Consider the following 25476-nt stretch of genomic DNA (forward strand, 5'->3'; position numbering starts at 1 on the left):
CCACCGTGCCACCCCCACACAAGAAATAATTAATATAAAATATCAGCATATATCATGTTATATTCAGCAATAACTGTACCTCATAAGGGTTAAACTAAAGTACAGGGATAAAGTCCTAACTCCATGATAACGAAAGCTGTGGTTCTGTAAGGAAGTGAAGGAGACAGCTTGTTAATCATTAAATATATCATTACTGCTGACTCAGCAACATTACAGAAGTAGGACACTTCTTTTCTTCCCTACGCTGAGGAGACGTGAGTGAGGAATACTGAAACAGAGCAAGACCGTGACAGATGTTTATCTGATGCTCAACCATCGTCTCTCACATGTACGGACTTGTGTAACAGAAAGTTTAGATAAACGAGTGTAACTAGAATAACTAGAAATGGCAAAGAGGGGAAAGTGTCACTTTAATAAATCACAACTCAGTAAAAACACTACAACCATCAAACACACATCACACACCTTCTGAATGAAAGAGTCCTATTTGCTTCGTTCATTCATATATAAATGAATGAATGGTATATACACACACACACACACACACACACACACACACACACACACACACACCCTTATCCAGAGCAAGCAGATGCCCTTATCCAGAGCAACGTACAACATACCCAGAGCAGCCTGGGGAGCAGTTGGGGGTTAGGTGCCTTGCTCAAGGGCACTTCAGCCATTCCTACTGATCCAGGGAATTGAACCGGCAACTTTTTGGTCTCAAAGCTGTGTGTGTGTGTGATACACACACACACACACACACACACACACAGAGTTGTGGTCAGAAGTTTACATACAGTGGCATGAATGTCATGGCAATATTTGGGCTTTCAATTATTTCTCTGAACTGTTCTTTTTCTGTGGCAGAATGATTGTACAGCATACATCTTAAAAAGTAAATAAATAAAATTAAAGAAAAAACTAGAATTCGGTACACAATTTTCTTTGGGTTTTCTGAAATCAACACAGGGTCAAAGTATACATACAGTGTCAAAGTTTTACATACAGTACACCTAATATTTGGGTAAAATGTCTCTTCGCAACATTCACCTTGACCAAACATTTTGTTTACTATGAACAAGCTTCTGAGAGAATTCTGATTGGATATTTCACAACTCTTCATGGTAGAATTGGTAGAGTTCAATTAAATTTTTTTTCTTGCCATGGACTTGACTTAAAGTGCTGATGACACGTTTTTGACATCTTTGGCGATGTTTTATAACATAAAAAGTAATTCCCGATGATCCATATATTAATTCAGAAAGGCGCCTATTTTACAAGTTATGATAAAAAACGCGGCTATTTGGGCAAATTTGACGGGGCTGCAGCACCCAGGAGACGAAAGAGGAGGAGGAGTTATATGACGTCAGCGAAAGAACCTTCCTCCTAACTTACCAGTTTGTTGTTGATGTGACAGGTGTTCAGTTTATCATTATTAGTATTTTTATTAGACATTACTATACATTTTATATATATATATATATATATATATATATATATATATATATATATATATGTTATTATGCCTTCGTGTTGTGTTGCCGGCTTTTGCTCCAAAACCCACAAGGATTGGGTAAGTTTATTCAAGTTTCCCAGAGATCCCGAGCTGCATGCGAAGTGAGTGAAGCAAGTCAGGCGCACTCGTGACAAGTGGGAGCCCTCACCAACATCCGTCCTGTGCTCTGAACACTTCGATTTGGATTGTTTTGACACCCTTCCCAGCTTAAAAGAATCTCTTGGGTGTTCAGTTCAGCACAAACGTGTGTTGCTACCATCAGCAGTGCCTACACAGTGGTGCCAGATTGGGAGGTTTCCCGCCCAGTTGGGCGGTTTCAAGTGCATTTTGGTGGGTTTTGAACATATTTTGGGCTGGAAAACGTCAGCAGTATCTGTTGCCAGATACCACTGAAGTTTTCCAGCCCAAAATATGTTCAAAACCCACCAAAATGCACTTGAAACCGCCCAACTGGGCGGTAAACCTCCCAGTCTGGCAACACTGCCAGTATTCGGGAGGGGGTCTACTAGTAGCTATGCCGGATCCAAAGACAGTCCTCCTGTCAGAACATGTGTTGTGAAACAACATAAGATAAAGGTACGTAGAGCTATAGATTCTACATGATAATCATAAATGTAATCATAAAGTCGGCGTGATATCAGTCATGTATTTGCTTGTGAAAGCTTGTGGCTTTCATGTAACTGCCACCTAGCAACGAGAGGCAAAGGGTAAAGAGGGTAGGCTATCATAGATTCTATTCGGAAGAGATCAACACAATTCTAGACTCCCAGAAGAGGAAGAGATAGCACTAGAGAGTTCACCGGCGTTTTCATGCGCCATTTCCATTGAGTAGAACCAGAGTAGAACAGCCAGTGAACCGCAGCGTGTTCTTCCGCTGACGCCACAACATGGCCGCGAGCCACGGACCCAGTTTTCTTGCGCTGTGCAATTAAAAGTTGGATATTCGCGTAACAACAGCTTCTTTTCACATAATTATAACAGAAATCTAACATGTTTGCCATGTTGTATAGTTTATTTAAGAAATTGCATAGAGTCATGTTCGTGTCATCAGCCCTTTAAGAGCATGGTCCACATATTTTCAATAGGGTTGAAGTCAGGGCTTGTTTTAAGCTTAATATTAGCCTGCTTTATCCTCCACAACCAGCTCTGATGCGTGTTTGGGTTCATTGTCCTGTTGTGACTCCCAATCATGTTCAAGTTTCCAAATGGTTTGAGGTTATGCTGAAGAATTCTGAGGTAGTCCTCCTTCTTCATTATTCCATCCACTTTGTGCAATGAACCAGTTCCACTGGCAGTATAACAGCCCCAGAGCATGATGATCCTACCACCACCACCAGCTGGTACAGTGTCTCTCTGTACATGGTGGTCATTGTGGCCAAACAACTCAATCTTTGTCTCATCTGACCATACAGCTATCCTCCAGAAGGCTTTTTCTTTGTCCATGTGGTCAGCTTCAAACTTTAGTTAAGCTTGAAGGTGTCAATTTTGGAGCAGGGGGTTATTTCTTGGATAGCAGCCTCTTAGTCCATGGTGATATAAAACTCACTTAACTGCAGACAGCTTCCAATTTATGGCAGGGCTGTGCCATGGTGGTTCCTGGGTTGTTCCTGACAATCCAAACCAATTTCCTTTCAGCTGAGGGTGATAGTTTGGGTTTTCTTGAAGCAAAGTGGCTTGGCAAAATGATTACACTTCCCAGTAACTTGCATACAATTGTTTGAACTGAACTTGGGAGCTGCAGTTGTTTGGAAATGGCTCCAAGAGACATTCCTGAGTTGTGTACATCTGTGGTCCTCTTTCTCAGATCAACACTGAGCTCTTTGGACTTTCCCATTTTACTGTGTGTTGGTCAAACCAATGAGTGCTGTAAACAAACCCTTTTTATGAAGGCACAGAGAAGCTACCAGCTGTAGTCAATCATGATCACTAACAGGAAGTTAAGCGGCCTCGGCCTTGGCAAGATAAGAGACATTTTGGAAGTCTCAGCACCTCTGAATTAATAATCTAAGTGAGTGTATGTACATTTTTGACCCTGTATGTATAATTTTGACCCTGTGTTGATTTTAGAAAACCCAAAATAACTTAAAACTTCTGCACCAAATTCATGGGTTTTTTTCTATTAAAGAAATATGCTGTACAATCATTTCGCTACAGAAAACAAACAGTTCAGTGAAATCATTGAAAGCCCAATATTGCCATGACATTCATATCCAAGATGACATTCATGTCACTGTATGTAAACTTCTGACCATGTGTGCGTGTAAACACTACGAGTCAAAAGTTTGGATACGCCTTCTAATTCAATGAAGCTCCTTTTTTTAAAAATATAAATAAAAAAAAAAGTCATTTAATGTCTTAAAGTAATGATGGATGTTGTTTCTCTTTACTTAGTTGAGCAGCCCTTACCATAATATTGATTCCTACAGTTGTGGAACAGGGTAATTTATTGTATTTTTATTATTTACTATTTGATCTCAAACGCATTAGGAAGGCAAGAAATTGCACTAATTACCTTTTGACGAGGCACCTGTTAATTGAAAAGCATTCCAGGTGACTACCTCATGAAGCTGGTTAAGACAATGCCAATAGTGTGCAAAGCATTATCAAGGTAAACGCTGGCTACTTTGAAGAAAGTAAAATATGAAACATATTGTTCAACACTTTTTTGTTTACCACATAATTCCACACATGTTCCATATGTTATTTCATAGTTTTGATGTCTTCAGTATTGTTCTAAAATGCAGAAAATAGTCCAAATACAGAAAGACTAATTTTGTATTGTGTGTGTAAATACAGTACACACATTTTAATCTTAATACTTACTAAATTTATTAATTTGACTTTCCCTTATTGTTCGATTCATACTGTAGGTACTGTGTCACAACTTAAAAGGATAGTTCGGGATTTTTGACATGAATCTGTATGGCATCCCCATCAATAGTGTCGTGCAAACACACTGACTTACCCCTGACAGCATCCTGTGAGTCCAGTTCTTGTCCAGTTTTGGTCCAGACGAAAGTAGTCCGGCAAGTTTGTTGGGGTCACGAAAGTAAAACGTTTTTCGTCTCAAAACAGTATGTGTTCAAAAGAGTGATATATTTGCATCACAAAACCGTTGTCAAATAAAAAGTCAGACCTCGAAATCGCTTGGCACTATTTTCTCTCCCTTCTTATCACTGCGCGCTGCCGCCAGGTGACAGCCACGGCTGTTTCATTCATTGTTTACTAGTGATGGGAATTTCGGCTCTTTTTCGGGAGCCGGCTCTTTTGGCTCTTCTTACTATAAGGAGCCGGCTCTTTCGGCTCCTGAGATTTTATTTTTGATTTAAAGGAATACGCCACCCCTAGATGAAATTGAGTCAGTCCCTGCAGTCCCTAGAGTTGGATGAGTGAGCCAAAGCGTTTTGTAGCTGACCCAGCCATTGTCCTGATCTATAAACGCTTAGCTTAGCTTAGCGTAGTCACTGTAATCCGGCGTGTCCAGCTAGCATTGTCGTTACAAAAGTGAATTAAATAACTCAAGATTTTTTATAATTATTTCTCATGACTTGTACAGTCACATCGAGTACACATATCAATGCAAATTAACACGAAGGGATTTACTAGACCAATTTATATCTGGAACTATTTTCAGCCACAGCACAGAGTTATTTAATTCACTTTTGTAACGACAATGCTAGCTGGACACGCCGGATTACAGTGACTACGCTAAGCTAAGCTAACCGGGGCGTTTATAGATCAGGACAATGGCTGGGTCGGCTACAAAACGCTTTGGCTCACTCATCCAACTCTAGGGACTGCAGGGACTGACTCAATTTCATCTAGGGGTGGCGTATTCCTTTAAATCAAAAATAAAATCTCAGGAGCCGAAAGAGCCGGCTCCTTATAGTAAGAAGAGCCAAAAGAGCCGGCTCCCGAAAAAGAGCCGAAATTCCCATCACTAGTAAACAATGAATGAAACAGCCGTGGCTGTCACCTGGCGGCAGCGCGCAGTGATAAGAAGGGAGAGAAAATAGTGCCAAGCGATTTCGAGGTCTGACTTTTTATTTGACAACGGTTTTGTGATGCAAATATATCACTCTTTTGAACACATACTGTTTTGAGACGAAAAACGTTTTACTTTCGTGACCCCAACAAACTTGCCGGACTACTTTCGTCTGGACCAAAACTGGACAAGAACTGGACTCACAGGATGCTGTCAGGGGTAAGTCAGTGTGCTTGCACGACACTATTGATGGGGATGCCATACAGATTCATGTCAAAAATCCCGAACTATCCCTTTAAAACAACACATTCAAAAAAAAGCATTAAATTAGTATTAAATAACCTCTTAAATATTCCCACAGCATGAAGAACAAAAAACAAACTCATGACACAGAGGTTTATATGGAGTTGGAGTTAACTACTGCTTTTCATATAAAGTGTAGAGAATAAAACCTTCTTGGTTTACCTGTGCAGAAATCAGGGGAGTGTATGAACACATTAATCAGCTCTGTGATCTGTCTCTGCTCTCAGTCAACCCAGAAAATAAAACATGCTTTTGTTCTGTTTCAGAAAAATAAAATATTATAGAATTAACATTGCATTAAACACTAATAACAGCATTATAGACATACTCTCATTTTAGGAACGGAGGAATTTTGAACAATTACCGTGAGCATATATTAATATGATTATTCTAGATTATGACCCTGTAACTAGCTGCATGTTTCTATCCAATATATAATTATGATAGATAATAACCAGAAACAGACGGCTACATGTACAACCTTCACTGCTTTTACACCTTTACACGTAATTTCCGTCCTTTTCCACCCGTGTTCATTTTCCGAAAAACTCACCTCCATTTATTTTATCTGAACACAAAATGCGAAACTCACAGACGTGTCAGCTCCAGGTGAGATTAATCTGACACGCCGCGTTAAAAACACGCATTTAGTGTTTATTTCTGCAGCCCTGCATCGCGCTTCCTGACATCCATCCGGGAACTTTCTCTCAGCGTGACGTCATAGGAATACCCGGATATGAATTCCCCAGCCATTTCTGTTCCAGTTTTCTATAACTCATAATAAAACTTTAGCATATTTATAATGTTTCGTTACCCCTCCTCTTCCCAAAAAAACATGTGAATAATAAATTATATGCATTTTCATGCGATATGTTTAACCGAACTTTCAACACTGTAATATTTTGTTCCTTTATATAAAAAAACTACACCTCCCATGAGCACTCATTCTCCCGATTAGTTAACTTTAGCATTTGGCTATCTTTGCTAATTTCCAACAGAAGCTCTAATATAATTCGTCAACGGCAGTCATAGCGTGTTGTTGTGATATTATATTTTAATTACAATTATATTTTTAATGACAATCATACTTAGTACGATCATTTGGGAGCATTTTCATTACAATAACAGAACTGTGTTTGGATCGCTAGCTAACTGGCGTCGCCTTTATTTAGCTTAATTAGCTCGCGAGTTAGACAACGAGTATTCCCGAATGAAATATACTTTTGTAAAAAATATATATTTAGAGTCTCGTTACATATCGATTAAATATTCGCGTTAATCTGAAAAAGTTCCTGCTAATTTTGAATTCAATAAAGATTTACTAAAGGCTTTTGTTATGCAGAATTTGACATCAGCGCGTGGGCCTCTGTCGCCATCTCGTGGACACAGTCTGTAACTGCATCCAACTTAGAAACAAGACAAAATCTATGTAAATATTCTTTGTGATGTTCTCCAAGAAAAATAAACGCGACAAAATAATTTTAGCTGTGTATGTTGGACGATTTTAATGCACTGCAATTTGTCAAAAGTATTAAATGTCACATTTAATGATAAAATGTGATGAGGAAATAAGATAAAGAATATTTCACTCAGGCATCATTTTGATGTCAGTAACTTGTATTTAAAATGGTCTTCATTCCACTAGTAAGTTTAAATATCCTCCAAATGAATGAATACATATTAATGCAGACACCAACAGTGTCTTTCTGTAACAAATGAGTTATTTTAAAAACATAAATTGAACCAGTTATACAGTATGCAGATCATTAGATGACAAAATATATTATACACCATATATCAGAAGCAGATTTTATTATAAATTACACAACAGTGAATAATTGTCCATTATACACATCTAAACAATAATATTATAGCAATATTTTCATCTTAAAATCTCATCTCATTATCTCTAGCCGCTTTATCCTTCTACAGGGTCGCAGGCAAGCTGGAGCCTATCCCAGCTGACTACGGGTGAAAGGCAGGGTACACCCTGGACAAGTCGCCAGGTCATCACAGGGCTGACACATAGACACAGACAACCATTCACACTCACACCTACGGTCAATTTCGAGTCACCAGTTAACCTAACCTGCATGTCTTTGGACTGTGGGGGAAACCGGAGCACCCGGAGGAAACCCACGCGGACACGGGGAGAACATGCAAACTCCGCACAGAAAGGCCCTCGCCGGCCCCGGGGCTCGAACCCAGGACCTTCTTACTGTGAGACGACAGCGCTAACCACTACACCACCGTGCCGCCTCATCTTAAAATAAGAATTGATTTTACCTTATAAATCCCCAACCATGGAGCAAAGACTTCTTTTTTCTCTTTTTATTACAAGTTCATATTCACAGCATTTACATGAACATTAACAATGAAAAAAAACCCCAAAGAAACCCTGATGTCTCGCACTGCTGTCACTGTGTGAGCACTAAATAACCAGCATGAGAAACACCACATTGTATTTATTTTATACAAACACATTTTATAGAACGAGCCCAGGTGCTGGACAACTGCGACATCCAAAATGCAAAAAAAATAATTTTATAAAATATCATCACTCTCTTCTGTTCAGACGAACCTTGGAAAGATTCTGACATGCAGCTTCATAGCATCATGCTATACTGGTGGCTTTCAACTTCCATCACTTGTTGGCTACATCAGCTTTGTAACTCCAGAAGCAATATGGTAATTAAATCTGAATTATTTTATTGTTAACATTATAAGTTATAAAGTATCCTGCCATATTGTATGTTACATCATACAACACCATGTTGTATATATTAGCTTTTGAAGGTAATTTCTTGTTTATTATAAATATTCTGTTATTAATTGAAGCCTTTCACAGTAACATTATTTCACACCTAAGAAAGTTCAGTGCTGCTTTGTTGTGTACAAAAATATGAGGTTAAACAGAATTATGTTCATTTTAATTTTTTTTATTATTATTACTCCATGATTATATGTGGTGATATATAAATATGCGGGCGGCACGGTGGTGTAGTGGTTAGCGCTGTCGCCTCACAGCAAGAAGGTCCTGGGTTCGAGCCCCGGGGCCGGCGAGGGCCTTTCTGTGTGGAGTTTGCATGTTCTCCCCGTGTCCGCGTGGGTTTCCTCCGGGTGCTCCGGTTTCCCCCACAGTCCAAAGACATGCAGGTTAGGTTAACTGGTGACTCTAAATTGACCGTAGGTGTGAATGTGAGTGTGAATGGTTGTCTGTGTCTATGTGTCAGCCCTGTGATGACCTGGCGACTTGTCCAGGGTGTACCCCGCCTTTCGCCCGTAGTCAGCTGGGATAGGCTCCAGCTTGCCTGCGACCCTGTAGAAGGATAAAGCGGCTAGAGATAATGAGATGAGATGAGATATAAATATGCTGCTGATGAAGCAACATCACACTATAAAATTATCATATTGTTCCAATCGTGTGTGTGTGTGTGTGTGTGTGAGAGCATGCAGCTTTTATCCACAGTCCGTATTTTTGGTGTGCTCCAGGATTTCGTCATAAAGCCAGCTCTGCGTGAACTCCTCCGATTTCTCCATCAGCTCAAACACTCTTTTGTACTCGCTCGGGGAAATCTGTCCTGTCATCACGTCCTCAAAGAGTCCCATCTGCAGCAGGATGTCCATGCCGCTGCCTGCGCTCCACGAACTGCAACCCAGAATAAACAACTGATGAGATTAATCACATCACAGTATCTGCTGCTGTGTATCAGTGTGAAGTGACGCTGCTGCCACTTGCTGGTGATTCTCAGCAACTGCACTTCTGTCTTTATCACAAACTTAATTTATATTTCTGATTTGTGGTGTGTGTGTGTGTGTTGACATACTTGAGCTTGTCAATGAGTCTGCAGCGGCGTTTAGTGAGACACTGTTTGACCATCATCACCAACGCGCTGCTGTTAAAGGGAGTGATGGAGGAGGAGAAGAAATCTTCACGAGGAGTGATTCTCACCAAGCACAGGTGATCATTAGGGACATGCTGAAAATACACACACACACACGTACACATTAACACACTTTAATACATACAGCAGGTTATGCATGTTAGTTTGAATAAAATGTGTATGAAGTATATTTTTAGTATATTTATGAATGAGTTTCACTCACAGTGCTCCTAGGGATCGCTGGACCTCCGTGCTTCGAAGCTGTAACAAATGATGACCATGGCTCCTGACAAAAACACATGCACACTTACGGTTACAATAATGTATAGTTTATAGGTTAATACATTCATTTAGAGCTCAGAGGAAATAAAAGTGTTTGTTAGATAGAATTACACTCCGACCCTCAGCTCTGATCAGCACTTTTCATATTGATGAAGGAGAAACTGTTGGAGGAACAGTAGGGGAAACAGTAAGGGGGAACTTTTGAAGGAACTGTAGAGGAATTGTTGAAGGAACTGTAGGGGGAATTCTAAGGGGGATTGTAGGGAGATCTCTAAGGGGGAACTGTAAGGTGGACTGTAGGGGGACTGTTGAAAGAACTGTAAGGTGGACTGTAGAGCAGTAAAAGGACAGACCTGGTGCAGCAGCTCGATATCACATGCCATCTGCCACAGAGTGCTCAGAGCCTGATAGTTCCTGTAATCTCCAGGTCTCGCTACCAGCTTCTGTCTCACACACACACACACACACACGTTATTCTGAAGATTCATATTCAAAGACAGCTAAGGTAATATGCACACAGACAAATGTATAAAGAAACGGTAAGACAGATAGCTGGACAGACAAACAGACAGACTCACGGTGTACTCTTTCTCACTGATGAACATAATGAGCTCCACTCGTCCGTAGCGGAACACAGACAGGCGCTCATACAGAGCATAGACGAGTTTCCACAACATGTTCCTCTCATTCCTCTGAGAGAAAATCCCCACCACCTTCACCGGCACATCTGAACACACACACACACCACGTTTTCACCTTCACTGGTATGTCTGCAAATGCAAAATATTTTCTCAGATCACGTGTCTAGAGTAGAAACAGGAGCATGTGTGTGTATGTATATAGTGTTTTCCAGAAACCAGCAGGAGTTTGGGGTGAAACGCTGCCGAAAAGATGAGCAATTTTAGTTATCACGCTTAATAAGACAGTGTGTAGCTTGAAATCATGCCATTTTCCACATCAGCACGTCTAACAAAGTGGGGAAAAAAATGCCACTCCATGTTTAAGTTTTGTCAGCAATAAGCTGGCCAGCTAAGTGTGCTGAATGCGGTACACTCTCCTCCTCAGAACAGTGAACTGTACAGCCTGTACTATAGATTTAGTCGGTGAACGTGTCTGTACGCTGATTGGTCTAAACCCAATTTACAGCTCAAGAAGTGCTGCTGTGTTTATTGCTGATGTTGTGAATGGCCATGCTGATCTGACGTCACTCTGTAATCTGAGAAGGCTTCCCTGAACTGATGAGGAGGAATTTCATGGTGTGTTCTTTGGCTTTTACTGATTGGAGGTGAGAAATTACAAGTTGCCACCTTGAGTCAAATGCAACAAAATACTCCGGTATCTATGGCGACGTGTCTGTCCTGAGCAGTGCAGGAGAACAAAACAGTGATTTTAATGATGTTCTAATTACACCATTAACATTATTTACAAGAGTTAGATTAGACACTTTATTGTACTAATTCTGTGTGCGTACGTATGCGCACACACACATACCTGCTGTCCATGGCACCTCAGAGATCCCGAGGTCAGTGAAGAGTTTCTCGGAGAACATGGCTGGAGGCTTCATGCTACCCTGACCAATCGGATCTAGCTTAAAGAAGTCACAATGGACCACCTTCAGTTGCCCATCCAGCTTACACTCCAACTCCTAACACAAACACACACAGAGTTATATTAAAACTGTAACAAACTTTTAGTACTTTCAGTCCTCCCTGTTACTCCATTGTTACGGGAGCGGAGCCTAAACAAGGGGTGGGGCATTAATGGTGATTATGGACAGTCAGAGATGTTTACCTGCAGCTCAGGGAGGAAGGCTTTATCACTCTCCAGCGCCACCACTCTGTGAGCTCCACAGTTCAGCAGTGTGCGGGTTAACACACCCGGCCCTACACACACACGTCAGATTCTTCATCTTGGCCATTTAAACTTCACTTCTATGACATCACATTATAGACCCAACATTATGAGCTGGATCAAGTACGTAAGCTAGTAAAACACACACACACCTGGGTTACACTCAAATATGACGGCCTTGCCCTCGTCGATGTCGGGGGCGAGGTGCTCAGTGACCACGCGTGCGAGCTCAGGGTCGATGATGAAGCGTCTCAGGTGTTTGCAGACGAGGGCCCTGCGCGTGTTCTCCTCCACCTCACCCAAATCCAGCGGGTCGTAGTGGCTCATAGGACGGAGCTGATTCAGGAAGTTGGCAGCAGAGGCAGAGAGGTTCCTGCACGTTTTCCCTGAGTGACATGCCTGCTCCACCCTGCATCCACCTGCTGAGGTTCTCCTCCACTCCCCGACAGAGAGCACACGCGCTGATGAGGACAGAGCACGCGACACACACTGACGAGACACGAGGGGCGGTCCTAACAGAACCCTCACAGACAGCAAGAGAACCCTGCTCCTACCACACACTGACATGATGGACTGCTCACTGCTGGGGGTGGAGAGGGAGAGAGAGCGAGCAGAAACACACGTTACACACATATTTTCTTTCTTCCAAATCTGATTTTTATTCTTACTACCCTTGCTACTTTTTCTTTATTTTTATTCTTCCTGTCTCCTGTTATTCTTTCTTGCCTTTTCTTTCCCTTTTTATTCATCTTTATTCTGTTTTTCCTCGTTTTTAATTCGTTCTTTCATCCGTCCATCATGTTTAGTTTGGCGTGAGTGTTATTAGTCTTCTTCTTTTGGCTGCTCCCGTTAGGGATTGCCACAGCGGATCTGTTGTGCAAATTTGATTTGGCATAGGTTTTACACTGAATGCCCTTCCTGATGCAACCGTCCCCAGTCTTTCTGGGCTTGGGACTGGCACAAAGTATGCACTGTCTTGTACAATCCAAGTACATGTCTTTGAACTGTGGGAGGAAACCGGAGCACCTGGAGGAAACCCGCACAGACACGGAGAGAACATGCAAACTCCACACAGAAAGATCCCTGTTGGCTGTGAGGCTCGAACCCGGAAGATGAGGTGACAGTGCTAATGACTACACCACCGTACCGCTCACTATTTGTTATTGCAGTAAAACCATCAATGATCAACTCTGTGCGTGTGTGTGTGAGAGAGAGAGAGCAGTGTGAGGAGAATAACTGAATGTAAATACTTTAGGAAGTTATCCTGAAGCTAAACACCACATTCATTTGTGTTTCATTAAAAACAGCAGGATGATGATATTTAAACTTGACCTGTGTGTGTTTGCAGTGGGAGTGAAATCTCCACTCTGCTCTTAAACTCAAAGTGTAAAAGTATTTACAACCCCGATTCCAAAAAAGTTGGGACAAAGTACAAATTGTAAATAAAAATAAAATGCAATAATTTACAAATCTCAAAAACTGATATTGTATTCACAATAGAACATAGACAACATATCAAATGTCGAAAGTGAGACATTTTGAAATTTCATGCAAAATATTGGCTCATTTGAAATTTCATGACAGCAACACATCTCAAAAAAGTTGGGACAGGAGCAATAAGAGGCTGGAAAAGTTAAAGGTACAAAAAAGGAACAGCTGGAGGACCAAATTGCAACTCATTAGGTCAATTGGCAATAGGTCATTAACATGACTGGGTATAAAAAGAGCATCTTGGAGTGGCAGTGGCTCTCAGAAGTAAAGCTGGGAAGAGGATCACCAATCCCCCTAATTCTGCGCCGACAAATAGTGGAGCAATATCAGAAAGGAGTTCGACAGTGTAAAATTGCAAAGAGTTTGAACATATCATCATCTACAGTGCATAATATCATCAAAAGATTCAGAGAATCTGGAAGAATCTCTGTGCGTAAGGGTCAAGGCCGGAAAACCATACTGGGTGCCCGTGATCTTCAGGCCCTTAGACAGCACTGCATCACATACAGGCATGCTTCTGTATTGGAAATCACAAAATGGGCTCAGGAATATTTCCAGAGAACATTATCTGTGAACACAATTCACCGTGCCATCCGCCATTGCCAGCTAAAACTCTATAGTTCAAAGAAGAAGCCGTATCTAAACATGATCCAGAAGCGCAGACGTCTTCTCTGGGCCAAGGCTCATTTAAAATGGACTGTGGCAAAGTGGAAAACTGTTCTATGGTCAGACGAATCAAAATTTGAAGTTCTTTATGGAAATCAGGGACGCCGTGTCATTCGGACTAAAGAGGAGAAGGACGACCCAAGTTGTTATCAGCGCTCAGTTCAGAAGCCTGCATCTCTGATGGTATGGGGTTGCATTAGTGCGTGTGGCATGGGCAGCTTACACATCTGGAAAGACACCATCAATGCTGAAAGGTATATCCAGGTTCTAGAGCAACATATGCTCCCATCCAGACGACATCTCTTTCAGGGAAGACCTTGCATTTTCCAACATGACAATGCCAAACCACATACTGCATCAATTACAGCATCATGGCTGCGTAGAAGAAGGGTCCGGGTACTGAACTGGCCAGCCTGCAGTCCAGATCTTTCACCCATAGAAAACATTTGGCGCATCATAAAACGGAAGATACGACAAAAAAGACCTAAGACAGTTGAGCAACTAGAATCCTACATTAGACAAGAATGGGTTAACATTCCTATCCCTAAACTTGAGCAACTTGTCTCCTCAGTCCCCAGACGTTTACAGACTGTTGTAAAGAGAAAAGGGGATGTCTCACAGTGGGAAACATGGCCTTGTCCCAACTTTTTTGAGATGTCGTGTTGTCATGAAATTTAAAATCACCTAATTTTTCTCTTTAAATGATACATTTTCCCAGTTTAAACATTTGATATGTCATCTATGTTCTATTCTGAATAAAATATGGAATTTTGAAACTTCCACATCATTGCATTCAATTTTTATTTACAATTTGTACTTTGTCCCAACTTTTTTGGAATCGGGATTATATGATAAATAAACAGATAGTGCAGATCTCAGGGATGAAAGCCTCACAGCTGAACAGCACTCCCTCTGCACCCTGATTTTTCATTTCAGCACAATTAAAATTTATCACTTATGAGTCTTAATAACGACTCATAACCGGTACTTACACTTTATTATAACTCAATAAGATTTATTATTAATTGCGTCACCGTGTTCATCTGTAAACCTGACTGATGTTATATTTACTAATTAAACTGATGATAAAACTTTCGACGTTGCATATTAGCGTTAAAGACGTATTTATAACGTATTTAGTAATATCGATAAACTATACTCATATATTTAATAACATTAAAGTTTGGGAATTTAACTAAACCGCGAGCTGTCAGACGTTGACGTTATTCAATTAGCCGTGTGGCTAAGCTAGCCTGTTAGGTAAACTAACTCCGCTTATATAAACACTGATTATTTTGTAATAATAATAATATGAGAGTCCCGACCTACTGAGTGTATGAATTTACACAGCTGATGATGGAGAACACACTACGGTATGAAGAACAAATCCTCCCTTCATCTCTGCACATCCACAAACACTGTAATTTGACATTGAACACGCGCGTGGAGCGCAACGCTAACCCTTCCACCACCCGTATTCTGAAAGGCCACGCCCCCGCTGTGCTGTGATTGGATAAATTCCAGAAGCAGCGTTTCAACGCGCGTGCTTGTGTTCTCGTGTAGTGTCCCTCAGTCAGAACTAAACACGCTAACCTGAAAACTGTTCCCTGTACAGTGGTGTGGTGACATCAAGCAGACGTGTGTGAGAGAGAGACATAGTTAAACCAACTCAGTTCTTCTCTGTAATGCTTACATTCAGCTCATTGTACATAATATATAAAACAAACATAAAATTCATATGTATATACTGATCATGTTTTCAGATTTTTAAACGCATATTGCGAGAAAGCTCATGTGCTGACCATTTAACTACCTAGTATTTTTGTAGTAATTGTGATATTTGGAACACAGCCACAACGCGTCTGAGTCTGAGCTGCAAACCAATCCTCGGGCAGGAGGCGGGATGTGTCAGAATACGGGTGGGAGAGAAATAACCCACATAACATAGCACACATCATGTACGTCATCATCGTGCGACAAACAAAGCTATGCCGACATCAATGTAATCAAAACAGCACCAGAGGTGCGCATACGACAATTTTATTTATTGAATATATTGATGTTGCAAAATATATTGGAGTGTTCTTGAACCTGAAGAGTTGGCAGAATAGTCTTAAATACAGAAAACAATTTAAAAATTAATATTACTTTAAATTCGCTTGAGTCAACAGAATATTTTTATGCGTAACTAGAGCGCATTCTTGAGCCGTCTCAAAGTCGATATGCAGAAGTCGAACAAGTCTCCGCTAACTGCACCAAGTGTACTACATAAGTAACGATAGTAAAACAGATCCTTTTTACCCTATCTAGTGCACTATATTTTTAAAAGAGAAATATTTGTTATCGAGCCTCGGGGTGTTTGAGTGAGAAAATGGCGGCCTCCGTGTCAGTGAGGAGTAAAGTGTGGAGTAAAATGGAGCGGTTTATCAGTCCGGGGAAAGGAAACGGATTACGGGCTCTGAGTGAAATTAAACCCGGACAGCTGATTTATTCATCAGAACCGTTCGCTTTCTGTGTGGCCGAAAAGTTTATTAAGTCCACCTGCCAGACTTGTCTCTGCAGGTCAGTGCATCACCGAATTTATCTAAATTAATTAGCATAAATGATGTAACTGGACTGTTAATAAAATCAGCAGATTAACTGATAAAACACAACTATAACTGATTACAGCAGCGAACCAGCTCAGTCCCAAATACCTCCCTAGTGCACTAGATAGGGTGTAGGAATTGAGACACCCCGCCCGCCGGCGAGACTTGGTGCACTTAGTGTTTAGCCAAGTACGTGATTTGTATCTGACACCATTTCCAGTATAACTGTCAGACGATTATGTAGAGCGCTATAGAGCTCTAGTGCAGTATGTGGTGTAAATGAGTTATTATTATTATTATTATTATTATTATTATTATTATTATTCAGTGAGTGTGCCGCTGAATCCCAAATGCCATCTGTTGCACACAGTGCACTACACTCAGGTAGAATGTAGTACACTTATGTAGTGAATAGTGATCCATACAACTTGGGATACAACCTGAGACAGCAAAATATTTTGTTTGCTTTGTGCTTTAAATATTTACACAGTTTCATCTGCTTTTGGAGAGAGAGAGAGACAGAAAGAAAAAATCATGTGTTGTAAATGTGATGCTGTGTGTTAAATGTCATTTTTACAGTTAGCCTTCAGGAGGCGCTGTGGCTCTTTCTTCATTCACTGCTCCACAAACAACAACTGTGTCCTCAATTATTAGACAGGATTAATGCTTCAACTAGTACAGAAAAATTACCACTGTTGAGGGGTTTTGGTTATGATGTAATGTACTGGGAGGGGTTTCGGTTACGATGTAATGTACTGGGAAGGGTTTCGGTTACGATGTAATGTATTGGGAGGGGTTTCAGTTACGATGTAACGTATTGGGAGGGGTTTCGGTTATGATGTAACGTATTGGGAGTGGTTTCGGTTACGATGTAACGTATTGGGAGGGGTTTCGGTTACAATGTAACATTTTGGGAGGGGTTTCAGTCATGATGTAATGTATTGGGAGGGGTTTTGGTTACGATGTAATGTATTGGGAGTGGTTTCGGTTATGATGTAACATACTGGGAGGGGTTCCAGTTACGATGTAGGTAACTTACTGGAAGGGATTCCGGTTGCAATGTAATGTATTGGGAGGGATTTCGGTTACGATGTAACGTATTGGGAGGGGTTTCAGTCATGATGTAATGTATTGGGGTGAGGGGTATTGGTTGCAATGTAATGTATTGGGATGGGTATTGGTTACGATATAACATATTGGGAGTGGTTTTGGTTACGATGTAACGTACTGGGAGGGGTTCCGGTTACGATGTAACGTACTGGGAGGGGTTCTGGTTACGATGTAACGTACTGGGAGGGGTTCCGGTTACGATGTAACGTACTGGGAGGGATTCCGGTTACGATGTAACGTATTGGGAGGGATTTCGGTTACGATGTAACGTATTGGGAGGGATTTCGGTTACGATGTAACGTATTGGGAGGGATTTCGGTTACGATGTAACGTATTGGGAGGGATTTTGGTTACGATGTATTGGGAGGGATTTCGGTTACGATGTAATGTATTGGGAGGGATTTCGGTTACAATGTAAAGTTTTAGGAGGGGTTTCGGTCATGATGTAACATATTGGGAGGGGCTTCAATCATTATGTAATGTACTGGGAGGGGTTTCGGTTACGATGTAATGTATTGGGAGTGGTTTCAGTCATGATGTAACCTATTGGGAGGGATTTCAGTAACGATGTAATGTATTGGGAGGGATTTCGGTTACGATGTAAAGTTTTGGGAGGGGTTTCGGTCATGATGTAACATATTGGGAGGAGCTTCAGTCATTATGTAATGTATTGGGAGGGGTTTCGGTTATGATGTAATGTATTGGGAGTGGTTTCAGTAACGAAGTAACTATTGGGATGGATTTGGGTTAAGATGTAATGTAGTAGGAGGGATTTCAATTATGATGTCATGTAGTGGGAGGGGTTTTGGTTATAATGCAATGGAGGACGGTTTGGTTGTAAATTTTGGCTGTATTTACACTCATATATATGATATAGTTATGTGCATGTCTGCAGAAAGGGATATGAGCAGTGGTTGGATTTAAATCTGTTTAAAATGGAAGTGTTTCATGTGACTGTTCCTGCAGTCCTCACAGACATTAATTGACCGGGTGTAAACAGGGTCAGGGTGAGTTTCAGAGTATTTAATCATGTTCTACTAATCCTGCTCTTATATTGGTTTTAGGGGTGTAGCTACAGGACAGGAAATGCCCTGAGTGTCAGGAAATGCCCCGGGCAGGGAACCCCAAAGGATGATCACTTAAGTCCAGAGAAGCTCTAGCTGGATTGCTCAGTGATTTGAAGTTTAATGAACATTGATCAGGAAATAAAATCAGTCAGAAAGCTCTGTGCATTTTTTTTTTCCTGAATCTCCTGTGGGTTATTTTCTAGTTTTACACACACACACACACACACACACACACACCACTTTACATCAGCTTTACTATATACTATAATCACGATCATTTTGTGTGTGCGCGCGCGTGTGTATAGGACTGTTTTAGAGGAAGTGAGTGTAAGATCAAAGAGCAGCGTAATTGTGGGTCGTTCCCATTTGGTTTATACCTAATGAGCTCTAATGAGTGTGTGGCGTTTCAAGAGTTTAAATCAGAGATTCGCTTAAAGCATAAACACACACCCCAAACAAACAATTACTGCCTTTGATTTTTCTTTGTCGTGTGTGTGTGAGAGAGAGAAATGAAATGAAATGCTCTGTAGTGTGTATTCTTATTTGTACATTATTCCTCTAAATTATTACTTTTCCAGATGTGTGTGTGTTCAGTAATATAGTCAGAGGATGTGTTCAGTAATTCTGATGGAGTCAAATGGGATAAGTGATCTAAACACTCCATGTGTACTACACACACCTCATTTTAATACACACTGTTCTAATCTTCATTAAAAGCATTCGTTGTCTTTTTACCAACAATTTAAAGCATTAACATGTAATTTTGGGCTTATAGTTAGTGTTTAGGAGATACAGTGGTGCTTGAAAGTTTGTGAACCCTTTAGAATTTTCTGTATTTCTGCATAAATATGACCTAAAACATTATCAGATTTTCACACAAGTCCTAAAAGTAGATAAAGAGAACCCAGTTAAACAAATGAGACAAAAATATTATACTTGGTCATTTATTTATTGAGGAAAATGATCCAATATTACATATCTGTGAGTGGCAAAAGTATGTGAACCTTTGCTTTCAGTATCTGGTGTGACCCCCTTGTGCAGCAATAACTGCAACTAAACGTTTCTGGTAACTGTTGATCAGTCCTGCACACCGGCTTGGAGGAATTTTAGCCCATTCCTCCATACAGAACAGCTTCAACTCTGGGATGTTGGTGGTTTTCCTCACATGAACTGCTCGCTTCAGGTCCTTCCACAACATTTCGATTGGATTAAGGTCAGGACCTTGACTTGGCCATTCCAAAGATTCATAAAACACAGGACAAGATGGTATTACTGTCCATTGTGCCATCAGATGTTGAGTCACATGAGGTGCCTTGATGTTAAAAGTGGCGTGGGGATTGTATCTCAGTCAATTTAGGACACATCATCAGTTGTGTTCCTTTGAATCAAGGGGTGTTTCGGCCTTTCAACACTAGACACCCTCATCAAAGGTGGCCAGCTACAGGGTGATCAAGCCTGAGCTTGTGTCCCATGCCCAATCACAAGTCCACGGGACTATGCACGACAGAGGCATCCACTCCCCTGAGTCAGGCTTGGAGCTGAACATTTCAATTGGATTAAGGTCAGGACTTTGACTTGGCCATTCCAAAACATGAACTTTATTCTTCTTTAAGCATTCTTTGGTAGAACTACTTGTGTGCTTAGGGCCGTTGTCTTGCTGCATGACCCACCTTCTCTTGAGATTCAGTTCATGGACAGATGTCCTGACATTTTCCTTTAGAATTCGCTGGTATAATTCAGAATTCATTGTTCCATCAATGATGGCAAGCCGTCCTGGCCCAGATGCAGCAAAACAGGCCCAAACCGTGATACTACCACCACCATGTTTCACAGATGGGATAAGGTTCTTATGCTGGAATGCAATGTTTCCCTTTCTCCAAACATAACACTTCTCATTTAAACCAAAAAGTTCTATTTTGGTCTCATCCGTCCACAAAACATTTTTCCAATAGCCTTCTGGCTTGTCCATGTGATCTTTAGCAAACTGCAGATGAGCAGCAATGTTCTTTTTGGAGAGCAGTGGCTTTCTCCTTGCAACCCTGCCATGCACACCATTGTTGTTCAGTGTTCTCCTGATGGTGGACTCATGAACATTAACATTAGCCAATGTGAGAGAGGCCTTCAGTTGCTTAGAAGTTACCCTGGGGTCCTTTGTGACCTCTCCGACTATTGCACGCCTTGCTCTTGGAGTGATCTTTGTTGGTCGACCACTCCTGGGGAGGGTAACAATGGTCTTGAATTTCTTCCATTTGCACACAGTCTGTCTGACTGTGGATTGGTGGAGTCCAAACTCTTTAGAGATGGTTTTGTAACCTTTTCAAGCTTGATGAGCATCAACAATGCTTTTTTTGAGGTCCTCAGAAATCTCCTTTGTTGGTGCCATGATACACTTCCACAAACATGTGTTGTGAAGATCAGACTTTGATAGATCCCTGTTCTTTAAATAAAACAGGGTGCCCACTCACACCTGATTGTCATGCCATTGATTGAAAACACCTGACTCTAATTTCACCTTCAAATTAACTGCTAATCCTAGAGATTCACATACTTTTGCCACTCACAGATATGTATTATTGGATCATTTTCCTCAATAAATAAATTACCAAGTCTAATATTTTTGTCTCATTTGTTTAACTGGGTTCTCTTTATCTATTTTTAGGACTTGTGTGAAAATCTGATGATGTTTTAGGTGATATTTATGCAGAAATACAGAACATTCTAAAGGGTTCACAAACTTTCAAGCACCACTGTATGGATGATGTCTTGGCTTGGATTGTGAGCTGCTGGAAATGGAAGTGTAGAAGACGGGAGTGCTGATCGGAGGTTGGTGAAGTGCAGCACTGATCCTCACCCTGGTCCGACTCTCTCACCTCTTTAATTTCCCTTTAAGATCATTTTGGGACTGTCATTTTCTTTCTTTCATTTTATTTCTGTCCATTTCATTTCCACATGCTCTCTGTGTGTGTGTGTGTGTGTGTGTGTAATGTGTTAGATATCATTTTTCACGTAAGTGCTCTTTCCTGACAGCCACATTTTCTCTGTAGGATTACGCTATGCTGTTTTCACTCATAGCTGTGAATAACTTTAATAAACACTGCTCCGTTCACTGATGGTCAGCTGAATATGTGATTATATTCTACACATTCTTTGTTATTATCGTGTGTGTGTGTGTGTATGTGTGTGAGAGAGATCTCTGAGGCCTGTAGGTGTATAACAGTATGATGGATCCTTGCTATTACTCAGTGTTATTATTAAGAGCAGTTCAGCAGGATGTTAACAGTGTTTCTGGTCCTGAACACATCACACTGCCTACACAGACAGACAGACAGACAGACAGACAGACAGACAGACAGACATATACTGTGTATTTGTGAAAATTAATAACCTAGCAAAGCTGAACACAGCACAATCAGGTCACTAAGTGATTTAAAATAAAATTACAGTAGGAGATTAGATTCTTTACTTCCTGAAGATAAATTAAGAAAAAAAGGTACAAACTGTGGTTATTAAAAGTTCTGGAGAGCTCTCACTTCAACATTAATAAAAGGAATTAAAGGACAGTTGAGGATATTTTTCTCCATTTAGACGCTTATTGTGTTGTAATTATAGGCATCAGTCTTGTTTTCAATATATCGAGTATCTCAGAAGCGGCCCGGTGGTGCAGTGGTTAGAACTGTCGCCTCACAGCATGTTCTGAGTTTGAACCTGCCGAGTGGCCAGGGAATTTCTGTGTTTGTGGCGTTTGCACGTTCTCCCCATGCATGCATGGGTTTCCTCTGGGTGCTCTGGTTTCCTCTCACAGTCCAAAGTCATGTGGATTAAGTCAATTAGCTGTTCTACATTGCCCGTAGGTATAAATATGAGTGTGAGTGTGAATGGTTGTTCATCTCACCCTGCCCACAGCATACCCCACCTCTCACCTGAAGTCGGCTAGGATTTGTTCCAGCTTCCCTGCAAACCTGATGGACAAGTGGTAGGTTATATTATAAGGTCAAAGTTATATTGCGGTATCCTCATCATCACAGTAAACATATAATTATATTATCTGCTATTCTGTGGTTCTCTGTAACAGATTCAGCAGGATTTGTAATCAACAATCTGTTTAATTAAACATTTTAATGATGTAAAGAGGCTTAACAAATTCTATCTTTAACTGATGAACATGAGAGAGGTGGAGCCAAAACCCATACATCCTCTATTCAGTTTAACTTCATTACTTCATACACACAGTTTTAACAGCTAATTTCTTTAATAGTTTGAAGAATTTCTTATGGCTCGTTACTGCCGCGTGTTTATTTTCACTTCTCTTGCATGAAGTGGTTATGGATTAGCTTTGTGTCTTGTGTGTTATTCATTTATTTATTTATGTGTTCACCCTGGTGTGAATCATCCATCCATCCATCCATTATCCGTAACCGCTTATCCTGTGCAGGGTTGTGGGTAAGATGGAGCCTATCCCAGCTGACTATGGGTGAGAGGCAGGGTACACCCTGGACAAGTCACCAGGTCATCACAGGGCTGACACATAGAGACAAACAACCATTGACACTCGCATTCACACCTACGGTCAATTTAGAGCCACCGATTAATCTAACCTGCATGTCTTTGGACTGTGGGGGAAACCGGAGCACCCAAAGGAAACCTACGCACATATGGGGAGAACATGCAAACTCCACACAGCAAGGCCCTCGTCAGCCATTGGGCTCGAACCCGGACCTTCTTGCTGTGAGGCGACAGTGCTAACCACTATACCACTGTGCTGTTGGTGTGAATAATCATTAGATTATTAAATAATTGAAGAGAATTAAATCATATTTCAAACACTGGTTTTTCATGAAGTTATGTCCTACTGCGTTTGTTTTTTTTTACAGTAATGATGATGTTATGTAAACACCGTAAATAAGATTAAAGATTATTAGCACTTACAGCCAAGTTCTCAGCTTTTTTTCTGGCGCTTTGATCTAACCTATGCTCCTTTAGCTGCATTTCTTTTCCTGTTATGACCTTGTCACTTGTTAGTAGCAGGTCTTTGTCCTCGCTCGTCTTCTCTCTCCTCCCTGTTTATCATCATCGATCCGTTTCCTTCTTCACGGTCGTGGCTTAGCACTCTCCTCTGACGCCCTCCTGAACCCTGAAAGCCAATTCCACCATCTCACCGCTGACACCAGTCTTCGCTTTGTGTTCGAGTTAATTAGGTTCAGGGCATCCAGTCGATTAATGTTCTTTTGCTGCAGTTTTTTCCTTTAACATGTAGACATAAGATGGATAACCACACTTAGCTAAACGCCAGAGTGAAAAAATTTGCTTTTAAATCAAGCCTCACTATATTCTTACACTAACTTTACCATCCAAACATACTATTATAGCATTCACTCACATGGTCACCTGCACTGCATACATGAAGGTCATGAGCCATCATACACACACCAGGAAGAAAAACCTTCAAGTAGATTTAAATATTAAAATTTAATTCCAGCAAGGGACCATCACTTGAGTATCTTAACTACAGTAGCTAATGTTTGTGTTAGAATTGTAGGATTTGTTTTGCTAACGAGCATGTTTAGTGCTGTGGGATGTCCCAGAACATTGTATGGACAGTCCATACAAACAAACCTTTTATTCAGCAGACATTCTTGCAGGCACTGCTTAATCCCTGAACACAGTCCTCAAGATAAAATGTACATGGAAAAAGGTTTGTTCCTGCCAGAGATGTGTGTTTAGTGATTTGGACCCAGGTTTGAGAGCTGCGTGATGAGTCCTGATGTGAGTTCAGGTCTCAACTCCATCTGTGCGCATGGTTTATTTATACGTATATGTGTTTACAATGTTATTTCCTAATTTTGCTCACTAATGGTGGTGATTTTCTATGTCAGATCTGATAAATGTGCCATCGTGAGTTTAAAGCTGCAGTTTGTAATGTTCAAACATGTTTTTGTACACTGTCAGAAATTGGCGTACACTAGGAGTCCATTTCTGTCCCCCAAGGTACAATCTACACTAATGTACCCCACAGGGCTCATTACTTTTAAGGGCCAAAAATGTACATATACTAGGGTGACCAAATGTCCGGTTTTCCCCGGACATGTCCGTTTTTCACATCCTGTCCGGGTCGTCCGGGTTTCTTTTTAGAAAGTGGGGAAATGTCCTGTTTTTTATTACCTTTCATTGGACCATTAAATTGCCCGGCACTAGGGCACTGCGCACGACGCTGCGTGTGACGTAATCCCTGAGCTGCGTCAGTGCGGTCAGCTTTTTATAATCAGAAGACAGCGTGGCTGTCAGTATGCCAGCAACATGCCGAAGCGCAAATGCACGTTTACAGATGACTTACGAAAGAAGTTCCCTGCTTTCAGACCGGGTCGAGACAAGTGGGAAGCTTTGTGCACAGTGTGCAAAGCAGGTACATATGTCTCGGTGTCCAGTGGAGGTGCCAGGGATCTAAAATTCCACCTGGACACTGAGAAACACAAAAAAGCTGTTCGAGGCGAGAGTACCTCAAAGTCGATAACAGAGTACTTTGTGAAACCAGGGAACGAGGATGCTGTGAATGCAGCGGAGGGTGCCTGATCATTTCACACAGTGAAACATCATAACAGTTATCGGTCTATGGACTGCACAAGTTCATTGTTGAAAAAGACCCTCCCCAATTCTGACACTGCCAAAAAGTTCAGTTGTGCCCGTACTAAGACGGAGGCAATTGTTAATGGTGTTCTGGCACCTCACTCTGTCG

At 41.1% G+C, this 25476-nt stretch overlaps 3 protein-coding genes across 8 annotated transcripts in view; 1 reads left to right on the forward strand and 2 right to left on the reverse strand.

Moving 5' to 3' along the window:
* cnsta (consortin, connexin sorting protein a) overlaps positions 1–6510 on the reverse strand; it is a 30010-nt gene extending 23500 nt beyond the window's left edge. Inside the window, exons 1-2 of one of the 3 annotated variants that reach the window (XM_060933846.1) lie at positions 6400–6510; positions 5970–6064 (exon numbers count right to left, since the gene is read on the reverse strand). The gene's annotated coding sequence lies outside the window, so the exon portion shown is untranslated. Of the gene's footprint in view, positions 1–623; positions 725–5969; positions 6065–6360 lie in introns of those variants that run through there. The other 2 variants (XM_060933845.1, XM_060933848.1) reach the window with 2 other exon arrangements.
* Positions 6511–9081: 2571 nt separating this feature from the next.
* On the reverse strand, positions 9082–15443 carry tfb2m (transcription factor B2, mitochondrial). 4 transcript variants are annotated; one of them, XM_060932977.1, is made up of 9 exons: positions 15311–15443; positions 11977–12404; positions 11765–11856; positions 11465–11618; positions 10552–10700; positions 10327–10416; positions 9915–9977; positions 9635–9786; positions 9082–9456 (listed from the first exon to the last, which is right to left on the reverse strand). In XM_060932977.1, exons 1-9 carry the CDS (start codon positions 15388–15390, stop codon positions 9267–9269), a joined length of 1398 nt encoding a protein of 465 aa, XP_060788960.1. In that variant the 5' UTR covers positions 15391–15443; the 3' UTR covers positions 9082–9266. The 4 variants fall into 4 exon arrangements, with proteins under 4 accessions (XP_060788960.1, XP_060788959.1, XP_060788962.1 ...); XM_060932976.1 differs by having other exon boundaries at positions 11977–12407; XM_060932979.1 differs by having other exon boundaries at positions 15307–15396.
* An 872-nt stretch (positions 15444–16315) lies between these two features.
* Positions 16316–25476, forward strand: part of smyd3 (SET and MYND domain containing 3) — a 94138-nt gene continuing 84977 nt past the window's right edge. The window contains exon 1 of the mRNA XM_060933849.1: positions 16316–16543. Within this exon, the coding sequence (XP_060789832.1) occupies positions 16353–16543 (191 nt within the window). The 5' untranslated portion in view covers positions 16316–16352. The remainder of the gene's footprint in view (positions 16544–25476) is intronic.

This window comes from Neoarius graeffei, chromosome 11 (assembly GCF_027579695.1).
Source record: "Neoarius graeffei isolate fNeoGra1 chromosome 11, fNeoGra1.pri, whole genome shotgun sequence".
Lineage (NCBI taxonomy): Eukaryota > Metazoa > Chordata > Actinopteri > Siluriformes > Ariidae > Neoarius > Neoarius graeffei.

What these genes read in the sequence shown, in the direction of transcription:
- tfb2m (XM_060932976.1), bottom strand. Translation starts at nt 15,390, where the DNA reads ATGTGCAGAGATGAAGGGAGGATTTGTTCTTCATACCGTAGTGTGTTC. An exon ending in CATATTTGAGTGTAACCCAG is followed by an intron (nt 11,857 to 11,976) that starts GTGTGTGTGTGT and finishes GTGTGTGTGTAG; the next exon opens with GGCCGGGTGTGTTAACCCGC. An exon ending in TGAGGTGCCATGGACAGCAG is followed by an intron (nt 10,701 to 11,464) that starts GTATGTGTGTGT and finishes GTGTGTGTTCAG; the next exon opens with ATGTGCCGGTGAAGGTGGTG.